We start from the raw sequence: 17,869 nt of genomic DNA on the forward strand, positions 1-17,869 counted from the left end.
TAAATCCAATCCATTATTATTATTATTGAACTTCTGACATTTCAAAGATGATAAGTGAATAACAACGAAGAAGAAAAAATTATTAAAGTTTATTCCAGTTAATCTTGCGAACATATCTGTTGTCTAAAATTGACCAGCAGGTGGCGGGGTTGCTTCATAAACACAATGAAAACAGTGCTCTCCAAATACAAATTATAAGAAGTTTTTAAACGTTTCTGTTTTTTCTTTCCTTCTTGTTTTGATATTGGTTTAAACTTTCTTTCATACAAAAACTAGGAATAACAGCAGCATACGTTTGTTATTATTATAACTTAATAAACAATTTAGATTTTCTTGGAACTAGTTTTTATCAGTATGAGGAGAGGCTTAATATATATAATTCTGAGAAAAAAGTTTTTCTATTTGTTTTTCAAAATAAAAACAGGTTCTGTAAAAGTGAACTGCACTTTTGTTTAGGAATTCCTATGAAGAAAAAACTCAAAAGAGGCCAAGAAACAACAAAAACCTAATCTAAATCGTAAAAGAAAACAGTTTATAAGTACTCAAAAGATAGCTTTTCTTCTGTATGATGAATTTGAAAAAAAAAAAAAAAAAAAAAAAAAAAAAAAAACATTTGCAGAAGACAGAGAAAATTTATCTGAAGGTATTTCGTACCAAACAAAGGGAACAAAAGAAGCAGAGGAAGCTTTATTAACTGTTTTGTTAGCATTCACGCAATCATTTAGGAAGCTGTGATTAAAAAAACAGAAAAAACTGAGCTGGTTGGCCACGCCTCTACGCGCGCGTGACGTCTCCTGAGCGCTCGCGCCCGCAGCTACAGGTTGATTCATTCAGTCCGTTAACGGGTCGTCATGGGCCGCACGCGCGAGCCCGTTCCTCTGCCCTGAAGCGGACTAATTCCGTCAGAGACCTTAGCTGTCCGTCAGGACTAGAGCTTTACGGGATTTTTTTCCTCCAATCTTCGTTGTTTTCTGCCGCGAGACTTGAGTTTTTATGAGACCTTTCAGTCAGAAGTAACGGTCCGGGACCGTTGGCACCGGCTTCACGCGCCCCGTTCGCCCCCCGATGAAGCTGAGCGCCGCACGCGGGAGGAAGCGCTTTAAGGGCAGCAGCTTGTCGGACGTTCGCTAGAGAGCGGCGGGAATGCCCGCTGGAGGCGAGCCCGGCCGTGTCGGCGCTTCCGCGGTGTGACGACGGCAGACATGATCCCGGAGGAGAGAAACAAACAAACGCTCAACTTCCCGGTGGGTTTGCTGCTCCGCTCCCCGAAGAGGCGGCTGGCCAAGCTGGGGAGGAAGCCCAGCAATGGATCGGTGCAGTAAGTGCGCCTGCGCAACTTTTCCTTGAAAACCCGCTTCGATGAAAATCGTGTTTTTGGTGTTTTTCACGTCTTTGGTGGCATTTTTCTGATAATTCTGAAATATATGAAGTAGAAGTAAATTAGACTTGAAAATTTCATTCCTCACTATTTCCTTATTCAAACCGTTGTGAATCAGTGCTGTTTGAAAGAGCTTTTTTTGTGACGTCAAAAATACGCGGGGTGGGCCTCAAGCTCCCTGCTCCGCTCCATTCTGACTGATGCGTTTGATTTGAGATGCCATCCGGCTAAAAAAAAAAAAAAAAAGCTCCAACGCTGCTCACCATTTTTATTGCACAGGTAATGTTAGGTTGTGGGTGCGAGGAGCTGTAAGCTGGCAGGACAAAGAACAGATGGATAACGGGGAGTAGGGGCGGGCTTGCTTGGCACCAACGGCCCCGCCCACAACTCAGAGGGGAATTTCGAATGAATTCCTCTGCAGAAACAGATCTAGAGAACGACAGTGTATTTTTGATTTCAAAAACTGGGAAGGAAATTCTCATAAAAAAAACTATTAAATGCTTTTGTTTTTGTTGTTTACATTTGAATCAGTCGTAGCATCCTAATAAATGTTGTTATTATGTGTTTAGACTGTAATAAACGTTTAAATCTTAATCCAATACTATATTTAACATTAGCTATGGTCATTTTTGATGCCATTATTATTGTTTTAACAGTACATTAGCTGATATTTAATCTTTTTATGCGTTTGAGATCTTTGATATATTTACCACAAAGTTCAGTTTTTCTCTTCTGAGAGTCACATTTAGTCTGAAAACAGTTTTGTAAAATCTATTTGTTTGTTTTTTTTACTCACAAAGACATCTGCATCTGTGATCGTATCAGATTGGGTTTTTATTCCTAAGCGTGAGTACAAATCCATAATAACGTCCTAAAATGAAGCAGGTTTCAAGCCCAGATCCACAACAAGACCCGACACGTTACAACCGCGTGGTTTAGGCTGTGAAGGTAACGAACATGTCGTCCTTATCGTGACAACAACTGTCAGCCAATCTGCTAAGTCTGTTATGTTAGCAGCAAACTGAAAGGGAAAGGAATGCGTTGATACGCAATTCATTAGGCAGGCTTCTTACTTTAACAAAAGTTAAAGACACAGAAAGATTTGTTGCAGAGAGATCCCAGGCATCAGGAAATATTCCTGTAAAGCTTATTTTGCAGCACAATGGGGTGTGAAGAAAACAAAATTCCACCTTCAGGAAGCAAAAGTCTTCACTTTGTTGTTGCAGAAAATTCACATCAACGTCAGGAACATGGAAAAATCTGCAGTAGGGATTTAAAAACCAACCTTTTGTCACAAAACAAACAAACATCAGCATGAACCACATAAATGCATGGCAGCAACTGACAGACAGGCACGGCAGTGGAAGGATGGTGATGTGGGCTTAGAGAGTAAAAACATCAAAACCTGATGAGCTAAAATGATCCTTTTTGTTGATAGTTCAGTTTTAAAGACCCACTTTGATGAAGATGGAGTTTGGGGTGTTTATGACATGTTCTCCTGGTATTTTTCTCACAATGGAGGACATATATTAAGAACATTTCTAAGTATTTCTTTGAGACGAAAACTGCCAGAAGGTGATCTGAGTGGGACTTTGAGACTTCGTCTTTGCTCCTGGTGCCGGAAACACTTTTTCTTGTGAGTTTTGTCACGGTTGACCTTCCGTTGGTCCTGCGCTGTTTGCTGCGTCACAAGGTTCTCACTTACTCAGCTGTTTCTGTTTGTTTTGATTTGCTCCCTGTCAGGTTTTCTGTTTCCCCCGTCTTTGTTTTTAGTGTGGAGGCGTTTTGGGTTTTGACGGTTTTTCTCTTCAGCTCATCAAAACTTCGAGTTCCTGCCACAAACTCGATGTGTTTCGTTTTGGGTCCAGACATTTCTTCTGGGCTACTAGCATTTATCTATGCATCATTTCTTACTGCAGCCAACAGTAACGCAGTCCCAGACTTTCTTTATTGTTTCAAACCAATATGGAAACGATCTTCCTGTATTTTTTTGAGTCTCTGGAGTTTTGTTGCGGTTTTATTTATTGTTTCAGTTCTGTTTCCCCTGCTTTTATTTTGAAGGCTGACACGTCACATCAGCCGCTGGGAGTTTTTTTTTTTTGTTTTCTGTTCAGATCCTCAGTCAATATTAGGTTTATTTTTTGTCGTCAGTTTCAGTTGTAATTTGTAGTTTTTGGAAAACACTCGACAGCGACCTGCGTCTGTCTTCCTCTCAGGTCCAACAAGTCCGACAACACGGTCCGCTCCACCGAGAGCACAGGTGTCCGGCAGCCGGCCAAAAGCAAAATCCGGCGCCACAACAACAGGTTCTCCACAGTTTTCGGCCACAGTCCCGACCTGAGCCGGGCCCGCGGGGAGGCGAGGGGCAGCGGGAGTCTGACCCAAGACGACCCGGCAGAACTGTCGAGCCAGAGGTCCACGCCGGGGATCCTGAAGATCTTCGGCAGCGACATCTGTCAGGGGACGCACTACAAGAGCGTGCTCGCCACCACGCAGTCCAACGCCAAGCAGCTGGTGAAGGAGGCTCTGGACAGGTGAGGGTCCTGGAAGGACCGAACCCGCCTGGTCTGGTCCAAACAGCAGGTTCTGATGGGCCCTGTGGATCTTCAGGTACTGTCTGGAAAAAGAAGACCCCCACCACTACGTGCTGTGCGACGTGATTGGTCAGACGGGGGCCGACGGCCAGTGGAAGAGAGAGTGCTTCAGGGTGGTGGGCGACTCAGAGAAGCCCCTCCTCCTGCAGTCGCTATGGAAACCCAAAGAAGGTTTCTCCCGGAGGTTCGAGATCCAGCTGAGGGCAAACGTGGAGGAGCAGAGTCTGCAGGAGCGGGACGCAGTGACAGCAGGTAAACCTCAACCCCCCCCCCACAGCCCTGATTGTCCTGCACTCACAGGGGGGGGTGGGGTGGGTCATGCAGAGCCAGGGACACGCCCCCTTTTCCTGCGCATTTCCTCTGGTTCTGCTGCTTCTGACTTAAATCGTTTGGTTTCTGTTTTTTTTTTTTTAGTTTAGCTTACATTTTTTTGCATTTTGGAACAAACACATGTCCAGAATCAGAACCAGAGTTTGTCTGTGGTCCAGGTGTCAATGCTCAGGCCCGAAGGCTGCAGAAGAACCGCAGCAGGGTCACCTCCCTGTTCGTGGACGGCAGCGGGGACGACGTGGACGGGCTCGGCTTCTGGAGGAGCCTGAGCGAGATGGACCTGTCGGCCATGACCAGGGAGGCCGGCCGGGCCCAGCAGAGCGCGCTCAGAGAGGATCCGGAGGCCGAGGCCGACAAGGAGGTGCTGCGGCTCGGCGTGGAGAAGGAGGAGACAGAGAGCAGCGACGACAACACCACCCAGTACTCCATCCACCCCCCCTTTGAATTCCCTTACTTCCTGCTGCTGCAGGGCTACAGTCACAGACAGGTGAGCCCCCTCCTCGTATATTTGGAGTTCTCACAGGTGGATGACGATGTTTGTTCTCCTGTGAGGGTGAAGCGTTACAGCACACTCCTCCAGCTTTACCTGAGCTGTCAGACAGCGAGAACATCCCTGATTTTCTCAGAATGGAGCCGTGAGCTGAAACACGGAGGTGCGTTTGGACCGACCGATCCTTTCCGGCTCAGGCTAAGCCGTCTGTGTCGTTCCACGTCACTTTTACTGACGGGGAAACCTGGCGAGGACGAAAGGATTTGTTGTTAAAAGAGGCGGGCTGTAGCCCATCAGTCCCAGAAAGAGAAGCTTTCTCGTGGTGGGAGGGTTCTGACTGCGCAGAATGTCGGCGGGCTGCGCAGACGCAGACCGGAGCACAGATAGACGGACGCAGGCGCAGAGCTGCAGCTGTCGTTCAGAACCCAGCTCTGCTCCTCTGCTGGACTTTTCTGAGCGGCGAGCTGCCAGGCTAATGCTCTTAGCGCGGCGAGCCGCAGCTCACGGATGCCGCGGCGCCTCACCTGTAAGCCCTTCCATTCTCGCCTGGAGCACAAACCTTATTTTTACCCAGAGATCCAGAACTATTTACACCCTGGCTGCATTCCAGAGTGTGATGAAACCAGCCGCGTCCCGAACACCAACGGCTGTTTGTTTAAGGATTAGAGGAACGTGGCGTGTTGCTGCGTCAGACCAACACGCCCACGCCTGCAGTAAAGGTGATGCTTTCAGCTGTTCCTGACCGCTCTCAACACCTCCCTGCAGGACTTCATCATCTACCTGATGAGCGGGACCTCCACCATCTTTGGCTGCTGCAGGGAGCACTGCAACGGCGAAGACGAGGAGCAGCTGAAGGTGGACATCCTGCTGTTCGCCCCCGACGTGCTGCCGCAGCACTGCTGCGTCCGGCGCCTGGACGCCCAGAGGAGGACCCTGACCATGCTGAAGCCTCTGCACGGCGCTCCCGTCACCCGGAACGGCTCCCTCCTGAAGGAGGAGGTGGAGCTGAATCCAGGGGACTTGGTGGGTCTGGGCAAACACTACTTATTCATTTTTAAGGACCCCACCAGCACCTCGGCCCCGCTCCACGCTCCTCCCTGGATGGCCCGACTCTTCCCCGACTCCGACTTAAAGACTTTGTGCTTATCGTGCGGATCTTCTGTCGACGCAAAGACGCCCCAGAGGAAGCCATCGCCCCTTCGCTGGAGAGACCTGGAGGGCAGAGAGGCCGCGCTGAGCTACCAGCTGGAGCACGAGGAGAGAGTCCTGCAGGAGATCGTGGACATGGTGGACCCCAGCGGGACGGAACCCAAGCTGACGCCTGCTTTCCTGCTCGGCCTCTGCCTCCAGCACTCAGCCTCCACCTTTCAGCTGACGCACTTCAGGCAGCTGCTGCTGCGCATCGCCACTCAGATCCAGCTGGTGGCGTGGGTACGAGTCAACGCCGTCTTTGTTCAGAGAGGCGCCGCGTTCAGAGACTCATGGATGTGTTTTCCTTTTCAGGAGAAGACGAAGGAACTGGCAGCAGAGCAGACAGAGACGGCGTGAGTCCCACGACATGACAATCATCGTGATCTTAAACCCAACAAAGTGCTGACGTCATCACACGTTATACCCTCAGCTCGGAGGACGCGCCGCTCGGCGTGGAGCAGCTGATCCCCGGTCTGCAGCCGCTGGCGCTCTGGATGGCCAACTCCATCGAGCTGCTGCACTTCATCCAGCACGGCGTGCCGCAGCTGCTGCAGTGGAGGGCGGAGCAGCCGGCTGAAGGTGGGCGTCCTGTCTCGCCGTGCCGCGCTGCTCACCTGCAGTCCCACAACAAACCTGCGTTTGTCTGTTTTCCGTCAGACCTGCTGGACTCTGAGATGTCCTCCACACGGGCGGCCTGCGAGGAGGCCATGACGGTCCTGGAGGAGGTCATCATGTTTACCTTCCAGCAGTCGGTGTATTATCTAACAAAGGTCAGTTCTCACACAGCCTGGCTTCAACGTGACGTCCTAGCGGAGCGCCGAAAGCGGGCGTTTCTCACATGTGAGGCAGGAAGGCGGCCTGTGTAAACACGATTCTCTGTTTTCATTGAGACCTTTCCAGACAGAAAGCACAATATCAGCATGGAAACGCAGGAAAGCCTGCAGATAGCCAGTCTTTTCCACTGGCTGCAGAATCAAGACGGCCGCTGTCCTATCTCAAGGTCACAGTCATTTGGAAGGAGCTCGATCTGATGAAAGCATTTGTTTCTGGTTTGGAACCCGGCGGCGCGGTTCGGCTGCTCGGCTTTCATCTAAAGTTATGAGAAGCTGAAGATGCATCTGAGTTTGCTTTAGCGCAGAGACGCCTGCTGTTTTACGGCCCGGCGGGACGCTCCCCGCCAGGATTTATGTGGCGCTCGCAGCCGCTCGTTAACTGGGAGGCCGTCAGATGTTTCACGTCTCCGCCTTTCTCAGAGTTTCATTCGGAGGAACAGAAAACCAGCAGCTTCTGCTCCTCCGTCCACTCCAGAACTTTCAAAGTCGCCTGCGTGACTCTGTGGGAGCGACCCGACCCGAACACTCCCTGTGTTCATCAGAAGCATGTGGGGGGGGGTCGGCCACCTCCACCCTGCACGCTGACTGAAGGAGGAAGCTGAGGAAGGAAGCAGGAACAGGCTGTTCTGTTGTTTTAAACACTGAGCAGAACACAGAAGAATACGGTCTGTTGAGTCAGGCATGGTGGTCCTAAAAACGCTGAAGGGACGCACAACAACCATGCTGGAGGGACGCACAACAACCATGCTGAAGGGACGCACAATAACCATGCTGAAGGGACGCACAACAACCATGCTGAAGGGACGCACAACAACCATGCTGGAGGGACGCACAATAACCATGCTGAAGGGACGCACAACAACCATGCTGAAGGGACGCACAACAACCATGCTGAAGGGACGCACAACAACCATGCTGAAGGGACGCACAACAACCATGCTGAAGGGACGCACAACAACCATGCTGAAGGGACGCACAATAACCATGCTGAAGGGACGCACAACAACCATGCTGAAGGGACGCACAACAACCATGCTGAAGGGACGCACAATAACCATGCTGAAGGGACGCACAACAACCCCGCTGAAGGGACGCACAACAACCCCGCTGAAGGGACGCACAACAACCATGCTGAAGGGACGCACAACAACCATGCTGAAGGGACGCACAACAACCATGCTGAAGGGACGCACAACAACCATGCTGAAGGGACGCACAACAACCATGCTGAAGGGACGCACAACAACCATGCTGAAGGGACGCACAACAACCATGCTGAAGGGACGCACAACAACCATGCTGAAGGGACGCACAATAACCATGCTGAAGGGACGCACAACAACCCCGCTGAAGGGACGCACAACAACCCCGCTGAAGGGACGCACAACAACCATGCTGAAGGGACGCACAACAACCCCGCTGAAGGGACGCACAACAACCATGCTGAAGGGACGCACAATAACCATGCTGAAGGGACGCACAACAACCATGCTGAAGGGACGCACAACAACCATGCTGAAGGGACGCACAATAACCATGCTGAAGGGACGCACAACAACCATGCTGAAGGGACGCACAACAACCATGCTGAAGGGACGCACAACAACCATGCTGAAGGGACGCACAATAACCATGCTGAAGGGACGCACAACAACCATGCTGAAGGGACGCACAACAACCATGCTGAAGGGACGCACAATAACCATGCTGAAGGGACGCACAACAACCATGCTGAAGGGACGCACAACAACCATGCTGAAGGGACGCACAACAACCATGCTGAAGGGACGCACAACAACCATGCTGAAGGGACGCACAATAACCATGCTGAAGGGACGCACAACAACCCCGCTGAAGGGACGCACAACAACCCCGCTGAAGGGACGCACAACAACCATGCTGAAGGGACGCACAACAACCATGCTGAAGGGACGCACAACAACCATGCTGAAGGGACGCACAATAACCATGCTGAAGGGACGCACAACAACCATGCTGAAGGGACGCACAACAACCATGCTGAAGGGACGCACAACAACCATGCTGAAGGGACGCACAACAACCATGCTGAAGGGACGCACAACAACCATGCTGAAGGGACGCACAATAACCATGCTGAAGGGACGCACAACAACCCCGCTGAAGGGACGCACAACAACCCCGCTGAAGGGACGCACAACAACCATGCTGAAGGGACGCACAACAACCATGCTGAAGGGACGCACAACAACCATGCTGAAGGGACGCACAACAACCATGCTGAAGGGACGCACAATAACCATGCTGAAGGGACGCACAACAACCATGCTGAAGGGACGCACAACAACCATGCTGAAGGGACGCACAACAACCCCGCTGAAGGGACGCACAACAACCCCGCTGAAGGGACGCACAACAACCATGCTGAAGGGACGCACAACAACCATGCTGAAGGGACGCACAATAACCATGCTGAAGGGACGCACAACAACCATGCTGAAGGGACGCACAACAACCCAGCTGAAGGGACGCACAACAACCCCGCTGAAGGGACGCACAACAACCCCGCTGAAGGGACGCACAACAACCCTGCTGAAGGGACGCACAACAACCATGCTGAAGGGACGCACAACAACCATGCTGAAGGGACGCACAACAACCCCGCTGAAGGGACGCACAACAACCCTGCTGAAGGGACGCACAACAACCCCGCTGAAGGGACGCACAACAACCCTGCTGAAGGGACGCACAACAACCATGCTGAAGGGACGCACAATAACCATGCTGAAGGGACGCACAATAACCATGCTGAAGGGACGCACAATAACCATGCTGAAGGGACGCACAACAACCATGCTGAAGGGACGCACAACAACCCCGCTGAAGGGACGCACAACAACCCCGCTGAAGGGACGCACAACAACCCCGCTGAAGGGACGCACAACAACCCTGCTGAAGGGACGCACAACAACCATGCTGAAGGGACGCACAACAACCCCGCTGAAGGGACGCACAACAACCCTGCTGAAGGGACGCACAACAACCCCGCTGAAGGGACGCACAACAACCCCGCTGAAGGGACACACAACAACCCCGCTGAAGGGACGCACAACAACCCCGCTGAAGGGACGCACAACAACCCCGCTAAAGGGACGCACAACAACCCCGCTTGTGGTTCCTTTGGTGTCTGCAGACAGAACTTCACACCTCTTCAGATCCTCACAGCAAGAAACTTTATGCAGCTTCAAATCCACAACGAAACTGTTGGTTAAAAATAGGCTGCCTAATGAGGGCCAATAAAAACCCAAACACAACAGCCTGAAACTACAGATGAAAAACGTCAAATAAAACTCTAGACAGATTTCTGATGGAAACAGAAAAAACATTGAAAGGCAGATTTTTGGTTTGTGACACTTTAAAACAGAAAAAAACCCATAGTTATATTCTTGCAGAAACCATCATTCGCTTTCTGCTTTTGGTTTTATTTAGTTTCAGTTTCAACAGTTTTAGTATTTTGTTTTTTCAAAACTATCGTTTACCAAAACGGCATGAATATAATGAAAAAAAGGTTTTTAGAATCGATCAGAAGATGATTAGAGTCTTTAATGCTTTTTTACAATGAACTTTTATTTAGTAAAACTTTCCAATGAATGCATTTTTTTAAAGTTATATTTCAATGAAGACATTTAAACCTGCATAGAGTTAATATGATCACTTCTTTTGCCTCTTCTACAGCAAACGTTCATGTCGACTCATGGAGCCTGTTTGTCAGAATAATCCACAAACCCTGAAGCCGTTCCTCGTTCTTTTAGCTCGCTAATTTACCAATAAACACGTCGTTTGGCTTTATTGTCAACAGTAAAAGCTGTGAAACAGTATTTTCTATGCGTATATATTGGTAGTTTCTGCGTTTCCTGCAAAAGCGGACAGACTGTCATCGAACGCCCTAAAGAGGAAGGGAGGAGGAGAAAAGGGCCGGCGCTCAGGAAACCGCTGAACGGCGGAGGACGTTCTCGCTTCTTTCTGAGAGGACAGATCACGACTTAGAGGCTCCAAAGCTGCTGAACGTCAGCTGAGCTGTTCCTCAGGCATGCGGGGCCGCCGCCCCCACAGCGGGAACTCTTTCCTCGCTGGGGGAGCGAGTCACGGTGGAAACAAAGGAGGCGCGTGTCAGGAGGAGGAGGTGATTCAGTAAAACAGGCCTCCACTAGCGGCTCAGTTTGAGACCGTTCTTCTGAAGGAAACCTGTCCTCTCCTGACTAAAGGTTGAAGGTTCGATGCCTCGGGTTTGAGCAAACTCAGAGGCGGAAGGAAGCCTCCCTCCCTCCTCACAGCAGCTCTTTGTCATGAACACCTCCTCCATGTTCTGTGTAGCAGCTTCTTCACACGGGCCTTCCTGTGCCGCTCACACCCCCTTCTGCTCCCCCCCCACAGAGCATGTACTCAGCCCTGTTCGGCCTGCTGGACGGGAACCCCTTCTCGGACGGCGGTCAGCTGCGGGTGCCCGGCGGGCTCGGCAGCATCCTGGAGGTGCTGAAGGAGGCGCTGCAGCTGCTCACGGCCTTCCAGGTGCACGCGGACATCACCCTCCAGCTCTGCGCGTACCTCTTCTTCTTCATCAACGCGTCGCTCTTCAACGCCCTCATGGACAGAGGTGAGCGGAGCGCCGCCACAGCAGAGGAGGGTGGGGGCTAATCCTCCCTGTGACTCCTCATGTCAACCATGAAGTTTGTTTGGAGAGCCTCCACAGCTGCTGTTAGATGTTGCTCAGATGAGCATGATGGATTCCCGCAGAGGCCAGGTTCCCATGAGCGCCGCGGCGTGAAGCGGCCGCCGAGCCATCAGCTGTTCTCACATCCATCCTGTTTGCAGAATGCTGGGCCGATCGATAGACCTCATCCTGATGTTTCCTGCTTGTCCAGGGTCGGTGGCCAGCTTCTACCAGTGGTCGCGCGGCGTTCAGATCCGTGCCAACCTGGACCTGCTGATGGACTGGATCCAGAGCGTGGGTTTAGGCGACGTGGCCTCCGAGTTCCTCCAGAAGCTCTCTGCGGCGGTGAATCTGCTGGCCACGCCCAAGGAGACGCTGCTGCAGGTCAGAGGGGCTTCCTGTCTGCGGGGTGAACTTCTCCTTCCAAAGGTCCAAACAGAAAAAGCTCCAGCAGGAAACAGCCTGCAGGAGCTTCAAAAGTAAACATGACATGTTCAAACCATGACATCATGGTAAAGGCGTGTCCAGTCCTGACTCACATGCCGTTAACCTGCAGGTGAACCATTACCTGCTCACATCCTGTTGGAGTGAATCCTTCTTCTCCTTTGGTTTTAACTCCTACTTTATTCTCTATTTTCACATTTTTAACGCCATACAGAAGCAGACGAGGAACGTCCTGATCTGGCTTCTGCTTTGGAAACAGATTTTATGACTCTAACTTCCTGTTTTCAAACTCCACGTCTGTTCTTCGCTTCTCTTTAGACACTTTTCCTGAAGCCTTCCCCACAGATTCATTGTTGTGGCTCAAACGTAGGATTTTGGTTATGAAGAAAACAACGTTTCCGGCATCGTTTGGCGCAGAGCGACGGCATCAGACCAGCGGAGCGTCCATCAGTCCGCGCTGAGCTGCAGCAGTAATCCCCGCTTAAGCTCACAGGGGGGCGGGGGGCATCAAACAGGAAGTCATAAAGGAGAAGGAGCAAACAAAGCTGCTCAGGTGAAATGCAGAGGAACGCTGCTGACCCCCCCCGATCCTGGCGCTCTGAACGGACGGCTTCACCTTTTCTGCTTCTCTGCTCGGGTTTCTGTAGAAAATAAAGGTTCCTGACCCCCCCACCCCCCACCCATCAGCTGCCCGTTCCGCCTGTTTTTATCCCGCTCCGCCATGAGGTCACTTTGCGGCTGCAGAGCAGCACACGCCCTGCAGAAACTTTTCCATCCCTCCTTCTGCGGCACTTATAATTTACCCCAGAGGGAGGGGCCCCCGCGTTTGGAAAAACAGAGGACGCCGGGGTTATTTTTGGGGAGAAAACATGAAATCTCAGACATAACAACCAGATCTTTGAGCCCGTGAGGTTTCTGAGCAGTTGTGTGTGGGGGCGGCTCGTCTGCGTCACATGACTCAGCGGCGTCCTCAGCGCTCCTGTCAGATCATCGTCATATCTCTGGATGAGGACGTTCACAGGAACCCGAGCAGACCCATAATTACTGGTTCTCCTCACGAAGATGCAGAAAAGAAGAGCTCCTCATCTGTCTGAGGAACGTTTCCCACGAGGCTTTGCTGTTTTACGCACAGAGAAGCAGTGTTTGTTTGTAAGCGGGGGGGGGTGAGCAGCGTCTGAAACCCTCCGTTCTTCTCATCAGGCCACCTGGACGTCTCTGCGGGCCGAGTTCGCTGCTCTGAACCCCGCTCAGCTTCACCACATGCTGAGGGCCTACGGCGCCGGGAAGAGCGCCCCCAGCAGGTGGAGGCCGTCGCCTGAGGAGGAGGAGGACGCGGCCAGTACAGGTTCGATGCCACTCGTCACTTTACGCTCAGTCCAGGTCTCATATACAGTCAACGGTCAAAACTTCGTTTCTGAGCATCGATCAGATTTAGCAGCAGGTTTCGCTTTTAGACAGTGTGCTGGAAACAGGCTCTCCTCTGAGCCGCTCCACCGCCGAGGCGCCGTCTGTTTACAGTAAACTGGAGTAACCAGACTCCAGGCTCAGCACCAATCACAGCCGACCTGCTGTCAGCAACAGAAACGGCGTCTGCTGCTGCAGCTCACCAAAAGCCTGGAGGATTCCCTCCATCGTCTCCTCCAATCAGCTGCAGATGTTTTCTTTCTGTCCGCATCCGTCTTCCTTTCCGCTCTGGGTTCTCTGAACGGACGCTGCAGCACAGCCCCTCTTCTCTGCAGGAGACATCCTGGAGAGCTTCGACTGCCACCCGCCGCTGGTCCTGCCCAGCAGCTGCTTCCACCTGGAGCTGGGGAAGCCCATCCTGGAGCCGGCGCTCTTCCAGCAGCTGGCCCGCCTGCAGGAGTTTGCCCAGCGGCTCCGCGGCAGTAAAACCAGCGCTGAGGAAGTTCTGGAGGAGCAGGTAACGAGTTTGGATCCAGACTGAAGCCGCTCCGGTGACCCACAGCTGTAGCTGATCCTCTGACCGATCCGACAGGCTCCCAGCAGGACGGGCGCCGCCGTGAGCGCCGTCAGGAGCCCCGCACACCCGGCTCAGACCCGCGGGCCTCCCGGCGACCTGAGCGGCTGCGAGGCGGTCCTGACCCAGAAGCTGAAGAGCCTGGAGCTGCAGAACACGCTGCCCGAGCGGCCCGACCCGGGCCTCCACAAGAGCCTGGCGCTGGACCCGTCCTGCCTGCTCACCCCACCCAACACCCCCCAGGGGATGGAGCTGGCCCAGCTGGAGGCGGACCTGCAGGAGGGGGCCCGGCAGCTGAGGACAGGTGCTTGGAAGTGCTCGACCTTTGACCCCTGCAGGAGACGCTGCAGCTCCCCCTGACCTCAGACAGGAGGAGGAGGAGGAGGACCCCCCCCCCCCCCCCCCCCCGCTCCTCCATGACGCTGGAGGTCAGGAATGTGTGGTGCGGGGGGGGCGGCCCACCCTGCAGCTTCTACTTCTGCCCCTGTTTGCTTTTGGACCCCCCCACTTATCATTTGTGTGTCGGTCGGGGGGGGGGGGGGTACATCTAAATGAAACAATAACTTTCAGAACTGTAGAGGTTGCCCTTTTCCTCAGCTAATTGCCCCCTTTGATGGGGGGGGGGGGTGTCTTCACTCTCAGTCAATTTAAAGTCGTTTTCTTAAGGGGGGGGCTAATCCTGAATCCATCTGTCTGTTTCTGAGTGCGATTCATCAGCTAATGAAGCAAAAACCTGACCGTGTCATTCTGACCCCCCTCCCCCCTCGTGGTGCAGGTTTGGGGGGGGGTGTTTTTTACAAAGTTTGTTAATCCTTTAATCTGAGCAGTGATGTCAGGAGAGAAAGCGCCGTCCGTCATGGGAGTTTACGGCTGGGTTGCTGCGTGGAATCTTAATCGGGCCGGTCCATTGTTCGGGGCGGGGGGCAGAAAGGAAAGCAGGGGGGTGCAGTTGATTTTCAGAGTCATTGATGACTCAATTTCACCAGAGGAGGCGCCGCCGTCGCAGCCTCTCCCTCAGCTTCTCTTTGAAGTTGCTTTGGCCGCCGCCCACTTTTCCAGCGTTTGATCCAAACGAACGCCCCGGAGGCTGAACGCCGTTCACGAACTCGCTGACGCGCTGCTGTCTGCAGGGGCCCAGGACGACCAGGAGGAGGTCTTCAGCGTGGAGATCCACCGGGGGCCCCACGGGCTGGGGCTGGCGCTCGTCGACGGAATGGTGAGAAAGTGGCGTTTCCCGCCGCTTCCCCGCTTTGCTCCTTGATCCGACCGCCGCTCCTGTTTTACAGAAAACGCCTCTGAGGATGAGCGGCGTCTACGTGAAGTCCGTGGTTCCAGACTCTCCGGCCGCTCTGAGCCAGAAGCTGAGGACGGGCGACCACATCCTGGCGGTGAACGGCATCAGCCTGGTGGGGATGGACTACAACAGGTGGGTGGGGGCGGGCAGGGGGGGGGCAAAGGTCTCCAGCTGCTGATGTCACGGCGCCTCTGTCTTCCCTCAGCGGCAGAGAGCTCATCCGCTCAGCCGGAGACCGTCTCAAGCTGCTCGTCGCCAAGATGGACTCCAGGTCAAGCTGCAGGTCCTCCAACGCCACTCCATGCTGAAGGAGGAGGAGCGAGGAGGAGGAGCGAGGAGGAGCAGGAGACGCTCCGAGTCCAGACTGAACATTTCACACAGACGTGAAAACCAAAGAAAGCTGCAGGACTGAAGCACTACACTTCTCTGATCACACCTCCCCAGCACTGAGCGGAGGAGGCCCCCCCAAACCTGAGGAGCTGGAAACAAACTGTGGAACGTTTTTCAGTCCCACACTTTCCTCTTTGTGATATTTATGACGCAGTGTTTTGTAACATAAAGAATAAATACGACGTTCAAAGGCGTCTCCTCTCTGACGCTGTGGGAGGAGCTTCAGGCCGAATCCCCGGCTGCTCTGCGGTTCCCATGAGCCAGGCACTTTCCACTGACGCATGCTCGCCCCCCCCCCCCCCCCCAGAGGCCCCGGCTGATAACCTGCTTCATGACAGTGAAGGTTTGCAGTCGGGCTGCCATCCCCCGGTGTGCGGCGCCCCCTGACCTCGATCCTGCCGTCAGACTTTTGGTTCCGCCTGCAGGTCAGAGCCAGAGCGGCCCGGCCCGGCTCGGTGGGTTCTGGATCGCTGCTTCCAGACCCAACGGTCCACTTTCTGGTTTGAGGAGCCGCTGCGGCGTCTGAAAGCAGAGAATCACTAACCTGGTAGTTGACCTTCGTCCTGGAGGTTTGACTTTATCAGGCAATTCAGAGGGTCAAAAACGACCCGGGTCAATAAAAGCTGTTAGTATTTGTAGAGAAATAAAACTGGATTTAAAACATTTCCACAGACGTTGAAGGAAAATGTGTCAACTGGAGGTTTGGTTTCCGCTTTTATCAATTAATGTAGTTTCTTTATTATTTTATTCATCACTGCTTCACATAATGAACAAACAAACCAAAAATAGAGACAAAGTCACTTTAGAAGCCCAGAAAAACATAGTTTTTAGTGCCTCCAGAGCTGAACTGAATGGCCACGCCCCCTCACAAACACAATGGCCACGCCCCCTCACAAACACAATGGCCACGCCCCCTCACAAACAGAAACATGCTTTAAACCAGTAAGGGGCACACTGATCATCCTTTTTCAGAGCCTTATTAGTGGTAATAAGGCTGAGTCGTGGGTGGGACCGTTGGCGCAGCGCCTTCCCCTCGCCATTGTTAGGAGCTCAGGATAGGGAGCTTGTGGCCCGCATTTTTCCATCTGCTCCTGATTCACAATGATTTGAAGAAAGAAATCCTCAGAAATGCAGTTTGAAGCTTAACTTCATTATAAATGTCCTCCATCGTGAGAATAATGCCACAAAGGCGTGTTAAAAACGCCATTTTCATCAGAGTGGGTCTCTAGAGTCACGCAGAAATATGACAAGACCGACTGTCAGGCATGACCTTTGACCCCTACTCATCAGACACGTTCAGGTCGCTCAAACGGCCTCCAGGTTGGCAGAGAGAGGCTGAAGACCGTACGAACACTCGGTCGTGTCGACGATGTGGGCGTGGCTAATGCAAAGAGAAAAGCAGCCATCAGGAGGAAGGTTTGCGGTGGAGTTCATGGAAGCAAAGCGGCGTCCGGAACCTTTCCAGCAGATCCGGCGGCTCACGGAGCTCTGCAGGCTGGACCAACAGCGGGAGACTTTCTGCAGGCGTCATGAAAGCGCCGCAGGCCGCATTCCTGTGGCGTTGGGGTGTCACAGAAGCTGCATTTATCCACTGACAAACCGCCGTTTATTCGCCTCTGCAGGAACCGCATGAAGAAGAGAGGAAACCCAACAGTGCCCCCCCCTGAAGGATGGGCTGATCAGGGAAAATCTAACAACAAATCAGCTCAGAGGAGCAGACAAGCATGGCGGAGGAGGAGTGATGATGTGGGCTCGCCGAGTGGAATATCCCTGAGGTGAAAAAGAAATGAAGAAAAGATGACAACAACGAAAGAGTTTTTACAGGAAGGAGAAGGTGTTTGGAAACGTGAAGGATTAGGAACTGGGAGCTGAAAGCTGCACTGCAGAACAAAGCGACACTTTTCTCTGACTCACAAAAGCAACACTGTGCCGGTTCATTTCCCAGAGTCCACGGCTCTTATCTGAGAGGAGATGACAGGGAGAGAGGCTCCGCTGGCGTTTCCAAAGGCCTGATTCACCTCCATCAGCTCCTCAGACTCTGACTCACCCTGGCAGTAAGTCACCGCTGACATTCAGGGCCGCCGGCCGCCGTCTTTCTTTCAAGAAAAAGTTCACACGGCTTCAAGGAATTCCACCAATACAGAGATAAATGCTGAATGAGTCGATGAAGGCAGCGGAGAGCTCAAGAGCCGGAGTTAAAAAAAGCTAAAAAAGAAATAAGCAGCTGCAGACGGCCCTTTGGAAATGATCAAAAGGT

At 52.5% G+C, this 17,869-nt stretch overlaps 1 protein-coding gene across 2 annotated transcripts; it reads left to right on the forward strand.

Moving 5' to 3' along the window:
* The first annotated feature begins 777 nt into the window (after window positions 1–777).
* Window positions 778–16,298, forward strand: radil2a (Ras association and DIL domains 2a). Of its 2 annotated transcripts, XM_023957318.2 has the most exons (16): window positions 778–1,318; window positions 3,595–3,912; window positions 3,989–4,224; window positions 4,461–4,789; window positions 5,558–6,223; window positions 6,296–6,336; window positions 6,414–6,562; window positions 6,641–6,753; window positions 11,230–11,449; window positions 11,718–11,890; window positions 13,151–13,295; window positions 13,690–13,871; window positions 13,947–14,232; window positions 15,059–15,144; window positions 15,215–15,354; window positions 15,428–16,298. In XM_023957318.2, exons 1-16 carry the CDS (start codon window positions 1,203–1,205, stop codon window positions 15,528–15,530), a joined length of 3,303 nt encoding a protein of 1,100 aa, XP_023813086.1. In that variant the 5' UTR covers window positions 778–1,202; the 3' UTR covers window positions 15,531–16,298. The 2 variants fall into 2 exon arrangements, with proteins under 2 accessions (XP_023813086.1, XP_078808021.1); XM_078951895.1 differs by lacking the exons at window positions 13,690–13,871; window positions 13,947–14,232.
* The last annotated feature ends 1,571 nt before the right edge of the window (window positions 16,299–17,869 follow it).

Source organism: Oryzias latipes, chromosome 8 (assembly GCF_053564925.1).
Source record: "Oryzias latipes strain Hd-rR chromosome 8, Olatipes_Hd-rR_3.1".
Lineage (NCBI taxonomy): Eukaryota > Metazoa > Chordata > Actinopteri > Beloniformes > Adrianichthyidae > Oryzias > Oryzias latipes.